The sequence below is a fragment of the Manis javanica genome, chromosome 2, assembly GCF_040802235.1.
Source record: "Manis javanica isolate MJ-LG chromosome 2, MJ_LKY, whole genome shotgun sequence".
NCBI lineage: Eukaryota > Metazoa > Chordata > Mammalia > Pholidota > Manidae > Manis > Manis javanica.
The window spans coordinates 217,376,325-217,392,204 of record NC_133157.1 but is presented as its reverse complement, the minus strand read 5'-3'; the positions used below and the strand labels follow the sequence as shown (position 1 = coordinate 217,392,204).

Here is a 15,880-nt window from a genome sequence, read left to right as displayed (position 1 = left end):
GGCAAGAGAGGGAATGACTTGCCTGGAGCGTAAGTTAGAAGCCAAACCGATTCGCCTTGCTCTTTACATTTCTTCAGCCCTGCGCCCAAGCTGGCGGAGGTGCCATTCAAGGGCAGGGGAGGTGAGGCCGGACCTATCCACCAAGAACCAGGAACCAAAGAATAGGGAGCCGGTGTTGCTAGCACAGGGCGCTAGCGCAGGGCGGGCGGGCCAACCCAGCAACTTGGATTTTACTTCTGAAGTCAAGAAGCAGGGCTGGGAGTTGGGGAGAAAACGTAGAGCTGCAGCAGCGAGGCGAACGCGGAGAAGCAGGCAAACCCCGGCCCCAGGGCCGCGCCCTCCGTCGAGTTCCCTTGCTCCCGCCCGAGGGCATCCCAGCGCCCGCTGGAGCGCCGGGAGCCCCGCGCAGCAGCCGCCGCGCGCACAGCCCCGGAGACCCCCGGCCCGCGGGAACCGCAGGCGGCGGGAGACGCGGGGCCCCGCCCAGGCCTCCCGCCGCGACGGGGCGGGACGATGGGGCCCCACCCCGGAGCGGGCGGGGGAGGAGGGGGCGGCGTGCGCTCGGCTCGCGACGCGCGGGCCCGCGGCTGCCGCGGCGGGGCTGGGGCTGGAGCGGGCGGGGAGGGGCGCGGGGGGAGCGCGGAGGAGGGGCGAGGCGGCGGCGGCGGCGGCGGCGGCGCGGGCGCGGGCGGGAGGGCGGCTGGCAGCCGGCTTGTAAATAAACTGCGATGCTGTCTCGGGCTCGCCGGCCCGGGTGCCGCCGCCGCCGCCCCGGAGCGCCGGTGCCAGGCTCCCGCCGCCGCGCGCCCTAGCGCCTCCGCGCCGGCCTCGCGCGCCCTCGCCCGCTGCCCGCAGTCCCCGGCCCGCGCCCCTCGGGGTCCCGCGGCAGAGCCGCGCGGAATGTGACCCCCTTGGCCCCCGCCCGGTCTCCCCTGCCCCCCGGGGAGACCGCCTTTGCCTGCTTTGGAGGGGTGGGTGGGGAGGGGCGCGCGGATCATGGCATTGGAGTTCCCGGGCTTGCAGCCGCCGCCGCCGCCTCGTCCGCGCACCCAGAGCGCCCCTTCCTCCCGGAGCAGCAGCGGAGAAGGCGAAGCGGACGGCGGGGGCGAGGCAGATGGGGCTCAAGGCGCGCAAGGCTGCGGGGGCGTCCGGCGGCGGCGGCGGGGGCGGCGGAGGCGGTGGGGCCGCTAACCCTGCCGTAGGGGACGCGGCGGCCGCCGGCGACGAGGAGCGGAAAGTGGGGCTGGCACCAGGCGACGTGGAGCAAGTCACCTTGGCGCTCGGGGCCGGTGCCGACAAAGACGGGACCCTGCTGCTGGAGGGCAGCGGCCGTGACGAGGGGCTGCGGAGGACCCCGCAGGGCATCGGGCTCCTGGCCAAGACTCCGCTGAGCCGCCCTGTCAAGAGAAACAACGCCAAGTACCGGCGCATCCAAACTTTGATCTACGACGCCCTGGAGAGACCGCGGGGCTGGGCGCTGCTCTACCACGCGCTCGTGTGAGTACCCGACCGCTCCGGGCGCCCCTTGGCGGCGGCGCAGGCGGGGGTGCGGGGTGCGGGCTGGAGCTGAGGGCGGCTCTGGGGCTTTAAAGCCGAGGGTAGCCTGTGTGCTGAACTGCAGACCGGTCTGCCCTCTCTGTTCTGTGCTGTGTTCGTGTGTTTGGGAGCCACTCTCTAGGTGTTGGACACCAGAGCTTTAAAGATCTGAGGGTTCCCCAGCTGATTTGGAGAGTGGATTGGCATGTTTGTGCGCGCGCGGGTGCGCATATGTGGCATCTCCTCCGCATGTTGGTATGGAAGCCTAAAAGAATGAGGTGGTTTCTCCAAATAATGTGGCGGTTGAACGGGATAAAGCGGATCCTCCCATGCGCTGTTTCTGGTTGGGGTGGGTCCCTTCTCTCGGGATCGCTGCTGAGTTTAGACGCTATTGGAGTTGGGGGTGGGAGTGGTACTCTGCCCATAGTCGGGGTGTGTGGTGCGCGCGCGCGCGCGGATGAGCGCGGGTATGAATTGCTTGCTCGTGCCTCACTTCTTAGGGCTCCCTCCTGGTACAGGAAAGAACCTGCTGTTGCCCCAGTGGGGGGCTTGGATTTACTAAAATGCTTGTCTTTGGGTTCTTCTAGGGAAGTTAATTGAGGGAGAAAGAGAAAGAGAGGGAATGAATACGAGTATCTTGGGCTCCAAGCCTAGACTAAGGGTCTGGGGCTTAACCGTGCCTGGAGGAGAGGGGCGGGGTTATTTTGGCTGAAACAGGTCCGTGAAATCCTCCGAACATCAGCTGCACTCTGGCTTCAATTGGGCAGGGGCGGGGACATGGGAGGGGGGCCTGGCAGGAGCTTTGCTCCCAGGCATCCTTCCCCTAGAAAGAGTTCCCTTGCTACTCAGGGTATAAATGCATGGCCAGAAGGAAGATGGACCTGACCCCCTGGGTAGAAAATCCCCCCGTATTTGGGGAGAGGGAGAGAATGGTAGCGGTGGCTTCTCACCTCCAAGGGGCTGTCACGGCCGTCAGCACGCTGCAGGGCTGGTAGGGCACTTCCAGCCACCCCTTGCCTCCTGTCTGTGGCTTAGTCATCTTGATGGCTGCTTCTTAGGAGGCTGTACCATTATCAGGGTTTTGGAGGGGAACTGGCCATGACTTTGAGCCCTTTTGTGCCTTTAGCCGTGGATATTCCTCTCTGTCTTCCTCCAGTTGACCAGCGACTGATGGGGTCTGAAGGGGTTCAGAGGGCCTTGGAGTTGCACTACTTGCCAATCTTCCTTGGTTGGAACAGCTTTTCCACATTTGGCCACCAGGTGGGGGCGTCTGCACAGGACCTCAGGCTTGGCAACAGGTTTTTTCAGAGAGGTTACGAAGCATCCCTGAAACAGAGGGGCCATCAGGAGGGAGGGGGGCATCCAGCCAGGAACGTGGATTTCGGGTGGTCCAGCCTGTGGCTTCCACGTGCACATGTACTTGCAGGTGTTGGTGGCTGGAGAAAAGGTTAGCAATGTTCTTCCACTCTTTTTTGAGGTGGTAAAAAGGGATTAAAAACACATTCCTCTCTGTCTCTCAGCATTGCATTTAGTTAAATTGAACTGAGGCTAATTCTGGAATATCTATAATAAAAAAGAAGAAACATAGAAATTATTTGAGTGCACACAGCATACACAGATTCATATGTCCTTTGCATGTAAATGACATTTTGTATGTATTGGCTGACTTCCAAACCCAGGGTCCCACTGAAGCTTACGGGCTCCCTGTTCTTTCTCCTCCCACAGTTCCCAGCCAGCCCCTTGGCCCTGCCTCCCCTAGTCTGGGGAAGGGATAGGTAAGGCCTATTATTGACAGAGACTCAATTTTATCCTTTTCTACAAGTGTCCCATCACCTGGAAGCAGCTTGGAGAATGTGGAAACCTGCAGCCTCAGTTTTTCAGAAAGGGTCAGGACAATGTAACACTGTGGGCAAAGAGAGAGTTGAAGATCTAGCCAGGTGCTTACAGACATACAAACTGTGTATTTCATTTCATTCTCACCAGGATCCTATGAGGTGGGAATTATTATCTACATTTTGTAGATGAGGGTATGAAATCTTCAAGTGATAAAACTACCCCTTGCCCAAGTTCATACAGCTGATGTTTCTGGAGCTCACATCTGATGCTGTTGGTCAGCTCTGTTTCTGAGGCTGATCCCAGTTCTGACCCTCTGCCAGCAATTGGGGGACTGTGGGCATTTCATTAGATATACCACTGGATGCCCCGTGCCCCACTGGTAACACAGAGCTCTCAGTAATGCTTCGGCCTCCCATTCCTAGCTCTCAGTTGGCAAGTAGCTGGAAATGTAGTTGGGATCAAAACAGGGCTGGTCAGAGCCCAGGGAACCACAGTGTTAGAGAAATGTGGGCCGGGCTGGGTGATGGTGAGTTTGTGGATTCTGGGGAACTGGGAGTTATATGGGAAAATCCATGTTGGGTTGGGCTTGAGCTCCTGGTACTGAAGCCGGTGTAGTGGATGCACTGTACATCCTCCAGCTTAGGAGGAAGTCCAGTCAAGTGGACAAAATCGAACCTTTCATTGATGATTCAGGGTTTTGCAAGGCACAGAAATCTGTGCTTCCGAGCATCCATTATCCTGTTCTGGGCTGTAGCTAATGGCATGAAGGGGGACTGACCATGGGCTCACAATCTAGTGCATGCTTTTTAGTGAACCAGAACTGTGAGATGTGATTTCCCCCCATTCTATCCTAAAGGTAGATTACAAATGGGGAAATCAAAGACCCCTGCCCTGACCAGGCTCCTCCCTTTGCCCTAAATGCCCATCCTCTACTTTCTCCTGGCTCCTCACTTTCACCTCCTCAGCCCCAGTGTCCCCTCCTCTGGAAAGCTTTTCTCTGATTCTCCAGACTGAGCTAGAATTGCCCCTCCTCTGCAGTCACAGGATTTTGCACACTGTGCTGGACTGATTGGCTAGTTCATCTCCCTCATTGAACTGAGAGTGACTTGAGAGGAGGGGCTGCATTGTTCTTTAGCATTCTCAGCGCCAGCAGATTATGGGGCCCATGGTGTTTGCTTGGCAAGTAGTTTTTGAATCATGGCTGCGTGAAAGAGTATTTGTCAGGTTAACCAAGGCTTTGTTCTGTGTGGCTTTACCATTATCACAACAGCAGCAACAATGAAAATAGCCAAAGTTAGCATAGGATTGCGACAATAAGAATAGCTCTCAGAAGTCCTAAAATGGACTGGAGAGGGTGGAGGAAGATAGGAGACCACGCTTTACTCTAGTAAAGCTGACAGTATCTCTGCTTCTTGAGCCTTGAGGCTGAAGAGGATTGTGAGGTTGTGGAAAATGTGCTGGACTTGGAGTTTACATTTGGGTTCTGCCTTCGCCTCTGGGATTTGGCATGAGGCAAACCGGGTATGACCTGTAAGTTGGGGCTGATCGCTGCCCTGTTATGGAGTGGGGTGAGGGGTTAGGCTGAAAGGAAATAGTGTATATGAATGGAACTAGCCCACCAGGCACTCAGCATCCATTATTAACTATGAATAGGGGTCTCCTGAAAAGTTATACACACCAGCTACTTTGCTGCCCAGCGCTGTCCAGGGACTCCCCCTTCCTATCCCAGTAGTGGAGAGATAGAAGCTGGCTTCATCTTGGCCTTGTTGCTGGATTGGCTCAGCACAGCATCCCACGGCCCTCACCACCTCTCCACAGTCAGCTGGGTATGATCACTCACTCACCTGTTGACAGAGCAACGGGAAATGATCCCAAGGAATGCCTGCTGACTGCGTTCTTAAGTGGGCTGGCCCTAGGGACACCTGCAGGCAGAACAGAGAGGCGAGACACAAGGGCCCAGCAGGGAATGTAAAGGACCTGGCTGTGGACTTAGCATCTCTACTGAAGGATCTACTGTCCCCAAGGTGATGGAAAGACTCTAGGTTCCCAGTCAGACCTCCAGTCAGGCAGTCTTAGCAATTTTGAGGTAAGGGAAATTTGGGTTTCCAAATGTGCTTTGCCTTTTCAACTGGTATGGTCTTGGGCGAGTGGCTGTATCTCTGAGCTTCAGATTTTTCATTTGAAAAACATTATCAAGTTTACAGGCTTTTGTGGAGTTAAGAACATTCAACATAGAAGAAATGTTCAATATTAGTTATTGGTGTTATTATTGTTACCTGGTCAACAGGTACTTCCTGAGTGCCTTTTCTGTGCCAGTCACTCTACTAAACATTAGGGACATAGCAGTGAATAACACAAAATGCAAGCAATCCAGTCTCTGTCCCAGTAAAACATATGCTCTAACAATAATATCATTAATATTGGAACAAATCTTAGAGTTGGGTCATCTGGTCAACCTCCCAACCTGGGCAAAAGGAATTCCTTCAAAAGCATCTTAGCCAGTGCTACAACTTGTAATCAGAGAAGGGATATTACTTTTCTTTTCTACACAATGCTGGCTTCAATTCTGCCAGTTGTGCTATTTCTCTGACTCTGTGTGGATAAAATGAGAGTTCCTGTGGCCAGGATTCTCACCCTGGTTGACTAGCTCACTGCACACCTGTGGGCAACACATGGCTGTTGTCTCTATATAAAGAGCTCCACCCAGTGCTCTGGGCATGACAGGGTGGCAGGGCTGCAAGGCTGCAGGAGAGCAGAGCAGAGAGCTGGAGTGGTGGCAGTGCTGAGGACAGAGGCCCAGAGGACGGCTGTGTGGGACGACTGTACAGAGACGCCCAGAGGATGGCTGTGCAGATAGACGGGCCCAGAGGCAGAGACCGCCTTGCTGCATGCAGACTCACTCTGAGTGAACGGGATTCTAGTGACTGACCTGCCACCTGGAAATAAAGTTGGGTATAACCCTTTCACCCCAAGAATGTTTTGCTGTCAATTTCTTTCGTCACATTGAATCTACAGTGAACTTGCCCGGGGCTGAAACCCATTGGCAAGACAGTTGGCATAGTCGGCAGGATTCACTGTTGACCAAGGAAAAAGACAGGCTGCCCTTATGGGAGGGGTGCTTCAGCAGGCTGCCCCTGTGATGGGGAGACAGTGGATCGTTCCCCAATGGGTATGTGGTCTGAGGTGGCTTCCCTCCTAGAGGACTGGGCCCCACCCCAGGACTGGAGGCAAGTGGACATGACACCTGAGGCAGCAGGGGTGGCCCTTGGTAGAGTGAGCGGATCCTTTGAGAAGCAGAGTGCCTGTGAGGCAGCGGGGACTGTGGGTTGGCTGCTTCTCACAGTATTAAAAAGGTCTACGGAGGAGACCCAAGAAACGGCAGCACCAGAACGTGAGCTGCAAACTTCTGTGGATTCCCTGAGGAGGGAAATGCACTGACGCGAGAGGAGGCAGCGCAAGAGCACCGGCAGCAAGGTGCCATTGGAAACGAGATGGCAGCGCTGCCAGGTGTTCTGAAGGAGGAAGAGGCCATCAAGGAAAAGGACGAACCCCTGAGGGAAGCACAGGCAGAGGTGGCATGAGAACGTCAGCTGTGGAGAATTGAGCTGAAGGTAAGAGACCTTCTGAAGACTGAGCCGGCAGTGTTGCGAGGCACTGTAGCAGAGGAGGCACTCGGGGGAGGGGAGAGAAAGGTGCCATCAGCCCCAGAAATGGAGAAGCTGGGGAAGGATGAAGGGGTGGTGCCGGAGGCACTGGCTCCTCCTGTATTGAAAGCAAGCCCAGTGGTTGTAAAGAAAATAAAGACCCAGCAGCTGAAAGTTCCCCAAGGAGAGGAGCAGCCCTTTCCCCAGGTTGGGGAGCACTCTATGGTCTGCCTCTATACTCAGGCTGAGCTGGTGGCTGTGGGACTTAGGGGTGGCTGGAATTGTTCTGTCGGGATTAGAGATGGGGAAAGCTGTCTTCCCTGACAGTGCAGCCCGCCTTGAGGCAGTGATTACAAAATGCAAGGTGACATGTACAGTGGCTGAAGCAACGAGAACACAGAAAGAAATAAGACCTGTTACAAGAATTTAAGGGGCCCCATGAAGGTTACGAGGACCCAGATGTGGGTTGATTTGATACGGGCAGGAGTAGATGGAAGGAAATTAGATGGGAAGCCAAATAGGATCTTACTGGATCTGTGGCGACAGCTGAAACCAGAGCAGCAGTTCCAGCCATTAAGACCAAAGAGGCAGAGGTCAGAGAAGGAGCCATGAGTCTGTCCTGTGTGTCTGCAGGACTTTCTGCTGGAGAGGCTGGAGAACAATGTTTGAGCTTCCTTGCACAGGGACCATTGCAGAGGACTAAGGGCACATAGATAGAGAGGAGAGAATCCTGGAGGGGTGGAGTGTAGATAAAATGAGAGTTCCTGTCGCCAGGATTCTCATCTGGCCCTGGTTGACTAGCTCACTGCACACCTGTGGGCAATACATGGCTGTTGACTCTATATAAAGAACTCTGCCCAGTGCTCTGGGCATGACATAGTGGCAGGGCTGCAAGGCTGCAGGAGAGCAGAGCGGAGGCTGGAGTGGTGGCAGCACCGAGGACAGAGGCCCAGAGGATGGCTGTGCGGGACGACTGTGCAGAGAGGCCTAGAGAACATCTGTGTGGACAGAGGGGCCCAGAGGCAGAGAACACCTTGCTGCATGCAGACTCGCTCTGAGTGAATGGGATTCTGGTGACTGACCTGCCACCTGGAAATAAAGTTGGGTATAACCCTTTCACCCCAAGAATGCTCTGCTGTCAATTTCTTTGGTCACACTGAATCCACAGCGAACTTGCCTGGGGCTGAAACCCATTGGCAAGACACTCTGTTTAGTGCATCCTCCTCCTTTTCTGCCCCTGTGTGTATCTTTCTCTTCCTCATTTCTTGTTGTTGGTCTTAGCCATCTCATCTGTCCCCACGTTCCCCTTCACACATCTTCTTTGCATCTCTTTCCTCAATTTTGTTAGTTTCCTTCTCACTGTTGAGAACCAAGAATTTTGGGAAAGCATCACTTTTTTTTTAATTGTACTTTATTTTACTATGGTAAGAACACTTAACACGAGATCTATCCTCTTAACAAATATTGACGTGTACATTATTGCTGGCAGTAGACACTGTGCTGTGCAGCAGGTCTCTCATCTTGCCCAGCTGAAACTTGAAGCCCATTGTTTAGTAGCTCCCTATTTCCTCCCCCCTCCAGTTCCTGGCACCCACCATTCCATGCTTTGATCTATGCATTTGACTAATTTAGATGGCTCATCTAAGTAGAATCATGCAGTGTTTGTCTTTCTGTGACTGGTTTATTTTACTTTCCATAATGTCCTCAAAGTTCATCTATGTTGGCCTGTATGTAGAGTTTCCTTTTTTTTTCCTAAAGGCTGAATAGTGTTTCTTTATCCATTCATCTATTTATGGACATTCCAGTTGTTTCCATATACTGGCTATTGTGAATAATATTTCAATTTTCAATGAACATGGAACTGTTAATATCTCTCGGAGATCCTGATTTCAGTTCTTTGGGATCAATACTCAGAAGTGAGATTTGGGGGATCATATGGTAGTTCTGTTTTTAATATTTGAAGAAATTCCGTATTTTCCATGGCAGCAACACCATTTTGCCTTTCCACCAACAGTATGCAAGGCTTGTAGTTCACCCACATCCTCACCAATACTTGTCTCTCTTTCTTTTTATAATCGCCATCCTGGCAGGTGTGAGGTGATGTATCCCTGTGTGGTAAGAGCCTGGTCTTTGGGGTCAGACCTGGGTTTAATCCACCTCTGCTATGTCCTTGCTGTGGGACCTGGAGCATTTTGTTCGACTTTGCTAGATTTCAGTTAATTTCTGATATGGAGATAATAATACCTGCCTCCCAGAGTTGTGAAATTTAGTTGAGATGATGATATGAAACACCTGAACATGGCATTGTGTTGGCTCACAACCTTGGGCATTCCCCAAGGGGAAATAAGAAACAGGGCCCGACACACAGGAGGGCAGGGAGAGACAGAAGAAAGAGGCGGGCTGGCTGCTCCACGTCTGAAAATGGCAGTTGGCTAAAAAAGGGAACTTCTTACAAGGCTCATCTGGGGTGGTCCCAACATGAAGAGATCTCCACACTTTCTGGCCAGAATCCTAATGTTTATAGGGGCCTTAACAGGGTTCAGTCACACATACACTGTCCAGGTGATGTCAACAACACCTTCCTCTCTCAAGGCTGCATTCTTGAAATAGCTCCCGCTGTGGGAACAGGGTAGAGTGCCCATGCCAAGGACAGGGGAAGGGGGAAAGCCTCTGATTGTTCCCTGACAGCTCACGGGTCAACTGGAGGTCACATCCTTTCCATGACCTCCAGCACACATAGGTTTTCAGTAAAGACTGTATCCTTTCTGCTTCCCCTTTCAGTCATATTTGATCTGCCTTCTGCTTGCACCCCTCATAAAGTCCATGCCCCCGCCCCTTTCTTATAATCCCATTTAATTTTTCTTTTCATTTTCTGAACCCTTGCCTTCCTCTTGGCTCTCTTTTTTTGACCATTTCAAACCACTCAAGTAGAATGAAGAAGAAGTCAGGTAAGGAGCTGACAACAGCAACCCCACAATATCAGCTGTCTTGGCGGCAGTGGGGCTGTGTGCCAGCGGGAGCATGGCCACGAGTGCCTGAATGCTAGGAACTGGGCTCACATCAGGTGGCGTTGGTGCTGGAAGTGGGGGTACCCAGGGTTTGTCTTTCACAAATGGATAGTAGGTGCTGGGAAGTTTCGTGATTTGTCCAGGCACCTGAAGCTACTCAAGTGGCAGCACACGCGTCACACAGGAGCGTTCCACCTGTGTGGTCACCACATCACGATTGTTCTCAGTGGAAGAAAGCTAACAGATGGGTGCTGAGGTTCTGCCTTCCTGACTAAGGTGCTTTATGGCTGCATTTCTGAAAAGTTCCCAGGGAAAACCAATGCTGCTGGTGTGCAGACCACACTCTGAGTTAGCAGCGTTTCTCAAACACTGATATACATGTAAATCACCTACGCAAGGAGGGACCTTAAAATAAACGTGGTAGATTCCACTTGAACTGAAGTTGGCAAACCCATGCAGGATGAACCACAGTGGCCCTCCCCTCCTCCTGAAGTGATGGAGTGGAATGTGCAGCATGCCTTCAAGAGTGCCCCAGGCAACCAGAATGCAGTCATGAAGACACAATAGACACATTGAAACTGTGGAACATCTGCAAGATATCTGGCACGGTCTCTTCCAAAGGGTCCATGTCATGAAAACAGACAAAGGTAAAGAGAACGGTTTCAGTTAAAGAAGGCTACAGAGACCTGGCAACAAAATAAGGTGCCCAAAAATAAACAAGAGGAACTCCCTTGAGCTAGAAAACTTCTGCACAGCAAAAATGGTTAACAAAATGGAAAGGTGGCCTACAGAATGGAGAAAATATTTGCAACCATATATTTGGTAGGTGGCTAATATCCAAAATATAAAAGGAACTCATACAACTCAGTAGCAAGGAAGCAAATAATCCTATTTAAAGATGGACAAAGGACCTGAATAGACTTTTTTTCTGAGAAGATATGCAAGTGGCCAACAGGTCTGCAGAAAGGTGCTCGACATTGCTAATCCTCAGGAAAATGCAAATCAAAACTACAGTAAGAGATCAACTCATACCTGTTAGGATGGCTGTTATCAAAAAGACAAGAAATAACAAGTGCTGCCAAAGATGTGGAGAAAAAGGAACCCTTGTGCACTGTTGGATTGTAAAGGGTGCAGCCATTGCAGAAAGCAGTGTGGCGGTTCCTCAAAACATTAAAACTAGAACTACTGGAGGATTCATCAGTCCCACTTCTGGGCATGTATCTGAAGGCAATGCGGTCACTGTCTCAAGGAATGTGGATCTCCAGGTTATTGCTGTGTATTTGTAATGGCCAACGCAAGGAAACAATCTGTTTGCTGATGGATGAATTGATAAAATATGGTATAAATATATGTATAAACAATGGAGTGTTTTTCAGCCATAAAAAAGAAGGAAATCGTGCCATTTGCAATGATGTGGATGAGCCTTGAGGGCATTATGCTAGGAGAAATGCAAATGCTGTGTGATCTCACTTATATGTGGAATCTAAAAAAACTGAACTCAGAAACAGAAATTGGATTGTAGGTTTCCGGAGCCTGGGAGGTAGGGGAGAGATGGGTGAAGATGGTCAAAAGGTCCAACCTTCCAGTTACGAGTAAGTTCTGGGAATGTCATGTACCATACGGTGATTACAGTTAACAATACTGTGTTTTGTATACTTGAAAGAGGGTAGGTCTTAAGTCCTCATGCACCACACACACACACATATAAGTATGTGAGGTGTTGGATGTGCTTATGAAACATCGTGATGTCATTTCATAATATGTATGTACCAAATCATCACATTATTCACCTTAAACTTACATAAGGTGGTATGTCAGTTATAGCTCAGTAAAGCTGGAATAAAGACAAACAAATGCACTTCATGATCCTTGATTGGATCCTGGACTGAAAAAATAAATAACAATAAAGGATATTATTGTAGGGATGATTAAGAAAATCTGAACATGGACTCCATGTTAGATAAGTCAAGATTTAACTTCTTGAGTGTGAAAATTGCGTTGTGGTTATTTGGTGAATGTTCTATTTTTTAAGAGACATATGGTATAATATTTAGTGGTGAAGTGTCATGATATATGCATATTATTTTCATATTGTTCAGCACACATTTGTAAATGTGTGTATGTATACACAATACATACCCACAGAGGGAGAGAGAAGGAACCAAATGTGGCAAAAACATTAACAATTGGTAAATCTAGGTAAAGTGTGTGTATGTATATGTAAGAGTGTTATATTACTCTTTCAACTTAAAAGAATTAGTATTTTCAAAAAAACTTAAAAAAATATGCCTAAAACTACTTTAAGAAAAAAAGACTAAGTAACGCACACAAACAGCACAGGACACATCCATGAATATTACAGATGACAGAACCCACCCCAGAAATTGATACCATTGATCTGTGGGGGACCAGACATTGTCCTCAGGTGATCTCAGTATGCAGCCAGGCCTGAGAATGGTTGGCTCAGCTGAACGGGCTTTCTTACATTCAGAGATCCTATGCAGACCTGAGTCAAGGTTGCTCTCCGCCGTGTGCTTTGACCAGGTAAGGACAAACACAGTAGAAAGGGAAGCTCAGCATGCTAAGGTGATTCCTTTCAAGGCCATACATGCTGAGTCAAGTGCCAAGCTTTGTGTTTGAGAGAGATGAGCCATAGTTCTTTTCCTATGGAGAGGGAGACTTGAAACAACTAAATTTAAACAGTCTAGCAAATGCAATAATAGAAAGTAAATGAGGAGCCAGGCTTGCAAAAAAGGGGAGGCACCGTTAAGCCCTCTGTGTCCCATTAAGGGTGACTTCTGCAAAGGAGTTTTCAGCAACCAGGGTAAGATGATGTCTACTTTTTGACTATTGATGACTAGTCTCCCCTTCTGTTTGGAGAACTGAATGATGCATTCAGTGAAATTGTGTGCTAAATTATTCTTCTTGAATTATTGGGAAGCTCTCCCCCTTTCATTCATTAAACATATGCCATTGATGTTTAAAAGTTGCATAAAGTGAGCATAATCTTATGGTATTTTCCAGAGACTCAAGGTCCTGCTCTTTCTCTTTTTTGTCTGGGTTTTGAAATTTTGACCAAATGAAAACAAGAGTTGTTACATCTTTTATTAGCTGGGCAGTGTGAAGAGAAGCAAGGGGAAGGTCTTCAAATGTGGATTGATTTGAACCCCCCGTGTGGCAGAGCCACAGACTCTGAGAAGGGACTAGCGGTTACCAAAGGGAAAGGGGTGGGGAGAGTGGGTGGGGAGGGAGGGAGAAGGGGATTAAGGGGCATTACGATTAGCACACATAATGTAGGGGGGTCACGGGGAAGGCAGTATAGCACAGAGAAGACAAGTAGTGACTTGATAGAATCTTACTATGCTGATGGACAGTGACTGCAATAAGGTGTGGGGGTGGACACGATAATATGGGTGAATGTTGTAACCACTATGTTGCTTATGTGAAACCTTCATAAGATTGTATATCAATGATACCTTAATAATGAATAAACAGACAGATAGATAGATAGATAGATAGATAGATAGATAGATAGATAGATAAAACAACAACAAGAACACCCTCTGTGGACACTGTGCTGTGTGGCTCTGGCTTGGGATGGCCCAAGACAGCTGTGGGTATGTCAGAAGTGCACTGGATGAGACTTAGGGGAACTGCATAAACCATGTGGTCCAGACACCTCGCTTACCACCCAGTCTTCAAACACCCACAGCATCGGCTGTATGTTAAGAACCTCATGAGACAAGGCATGAGGGAAGCCTTGGGACCCCACAGAGGGCGCTGCATTCTGAAGAAGCATGCTCTACAGCTGTAGAAGGACCAGCTAGGTCCCACAGTCTGGACCTCTCTGGTTGGGTTTAAGCATTTGACCATGTGCAGACTCACCGCATTTCTGTGCCGCGTCACTGCTTATTTTTACTGGAATCCATTAACGGTATAACTTTACACCTCTATCTGTAGGGATGTCAGCTTCCCTAAGATGATCACCTTTTGGGAGAGTGAAGAGAAGAAAGGTCTGGAGGTGACAGGATGAAGTCAGTACCAAGGTTTCTGGCCACCTGTAGTTTTGAAGGTGTCATAGGATGCCGATCCCGTCCCATCTGGATTGTGGCCTTGTGGGATGGGATGGGACTTCTTTCTGCCTCAGAAGGGACAGAGGAGTTTTTTGGAAATATTTTGAGGGAATAAATTGGGTTATAACTCAGGAACAAGATTGCCTCTTGCTCATAGTTTAGAAAAATTAGAGTAAATTCTTATTCTTCCTAAGTTGGCCCTGGGGGGTCCCGTACAGAGGCTCTACTTGGCTTCCTCCTGCAGGGGGCTTCTCTCTGTGCTGGAGACCCCACGGCCGGGATCTCCTTTTCCTTCTCTCCACCCTCCCCTCTTTCAAGAGGCATGGAAAATCATCTGGACCCTGTAAGAGTATAGCAGTGGAGTTGGGACATATAAAACCAGCATACCCATAATAACCAGCATTTTCACATCATTTCATAGTTGATTATATCCTCTCTTGGACAATACCACCAGGGGCCCTGTTTTATACGGATTAGTAACAGTCACTTTTAGAACAGGTCCCCTCTTAAAAATCACCATGTCTGGTTTTCCTAACCGTTGTTGTGTCTGAGGAGCAGAGTTTCTTTGCCATTGGTCCCTTAGGTTTGGTGTCACAGCCGCTCAAGGCCATTTCCTCTACAGATGGGGTAAAATATCGAACATGACTTGAAAACACCACGCGAGGAGAGCGGGCTCATCTGTCCAGGCCATCTGCACTAATGGAAAATCACTCAGCACTGTCACACTACATCTCTCTCTCCTCCTGCCCGTTCCTAAAGCCCCAGCTTGTGCTTGACCTCACCCCCACATATATCAGTGATGATGCTTGTCCGCTTGGTGATGTTGGTCCAGAAACAAGCAAGGTTTAGTAATCAGCAAGTCTAATCAAACTCATCAGCAGATAGTTACTCAAACAGCAGCTTATGGGATTTATGGGCCTGGCACTGAGACAGGCACTTGTCAGATTCCAAAAATCAGAGGCTCTCAGTGCTGGAAGGCACTGTGGAGAGCTGAGGCCCAGGGCAGTCAGGAACTTGCCTGAGGTCCCACTGCTATCCAATGGAGAACTTGAACTCAGGTCTTCCAGGGCCAGCTTTCTTTCAGCCACATCGGCTTCCCCTCCACAGCGGTCGTCCAGCAGCTGCGTACCAGTGGGGCGGTTTTACCCACAGCATGACTCCACTGCGCCCACTGGCCTAGGATCGGGTCAGATAACAGCAGAATAGTAAAGCCAGGTGCGGGCTGATTAGGAACCTGTATACAGGTTCCAGCTGGCCTCTTGCTGAGGAAGGTTTATTTTCCTGTTAAAATTCCCAGGACCTAAATACCCCTTTCTCCATCCCTCAACACCCCCTCCACCCCCCGCCAATCCAATCCTCTACAAAGAGACATATCAAATTGTCTCTGATCTCCATTGAGCTCAGCATTGAGTTGGGGTATTCAACACCATCATATTAATGATAACTAATGTTTTTATCCATTTGGGTTGTTTATGATGTCACTTGTGGGGCAGTACCACCATCTGGTCCATTCATGGAAACTTGATTTACTTTCATTCATAACAGGAACTGAGAGATTTACAGAGTTGTTCTCCTGGGGCCTGTTGAGCTAAGTACTCTCGATGGTTCTCCTATGGTGGGGCTGAGATCCCAGCCACTAGGAGGCCTGAGTTCTCACGCCAAGTCTTATACTCATTTGCTCTGCAGACTTTAATGAGTCGTTTTACTTCTAATAGCCTCAGTTTCTCATCTGATAAATGGACCTAACATTCCCTGCCTTACAGATTATTGAAAGGATTAAACA

At 49.9% G+C, this 15,880-nt stretch overlaps 1 protein-coding gene across 1 annotated transcript in view; it reads left to right on the top strand.

The window, feature by feature from the left end:
• Positions 1-687: 687 nt before the first annotated feature.
• KCNQ3 (potassium voltage-gated channel subfamily Q member 3) overlaps positions 688-15,880 on the top strand; it is a 289,359-nt gene continuing 274,166 nt past the window's right edge. Inside the window, exon 1 of the mRNA XM_037020788.2 lies at positions 688-1,497. Coding sequence (XP_036876683.2) covers positions 1,115-1,497 — 383 coding nt within the window. The 5' untranslated portion in view covers positions 688-1,114. The remainder of the gene's footprint in view (positions 1,498-15,880) is intronic.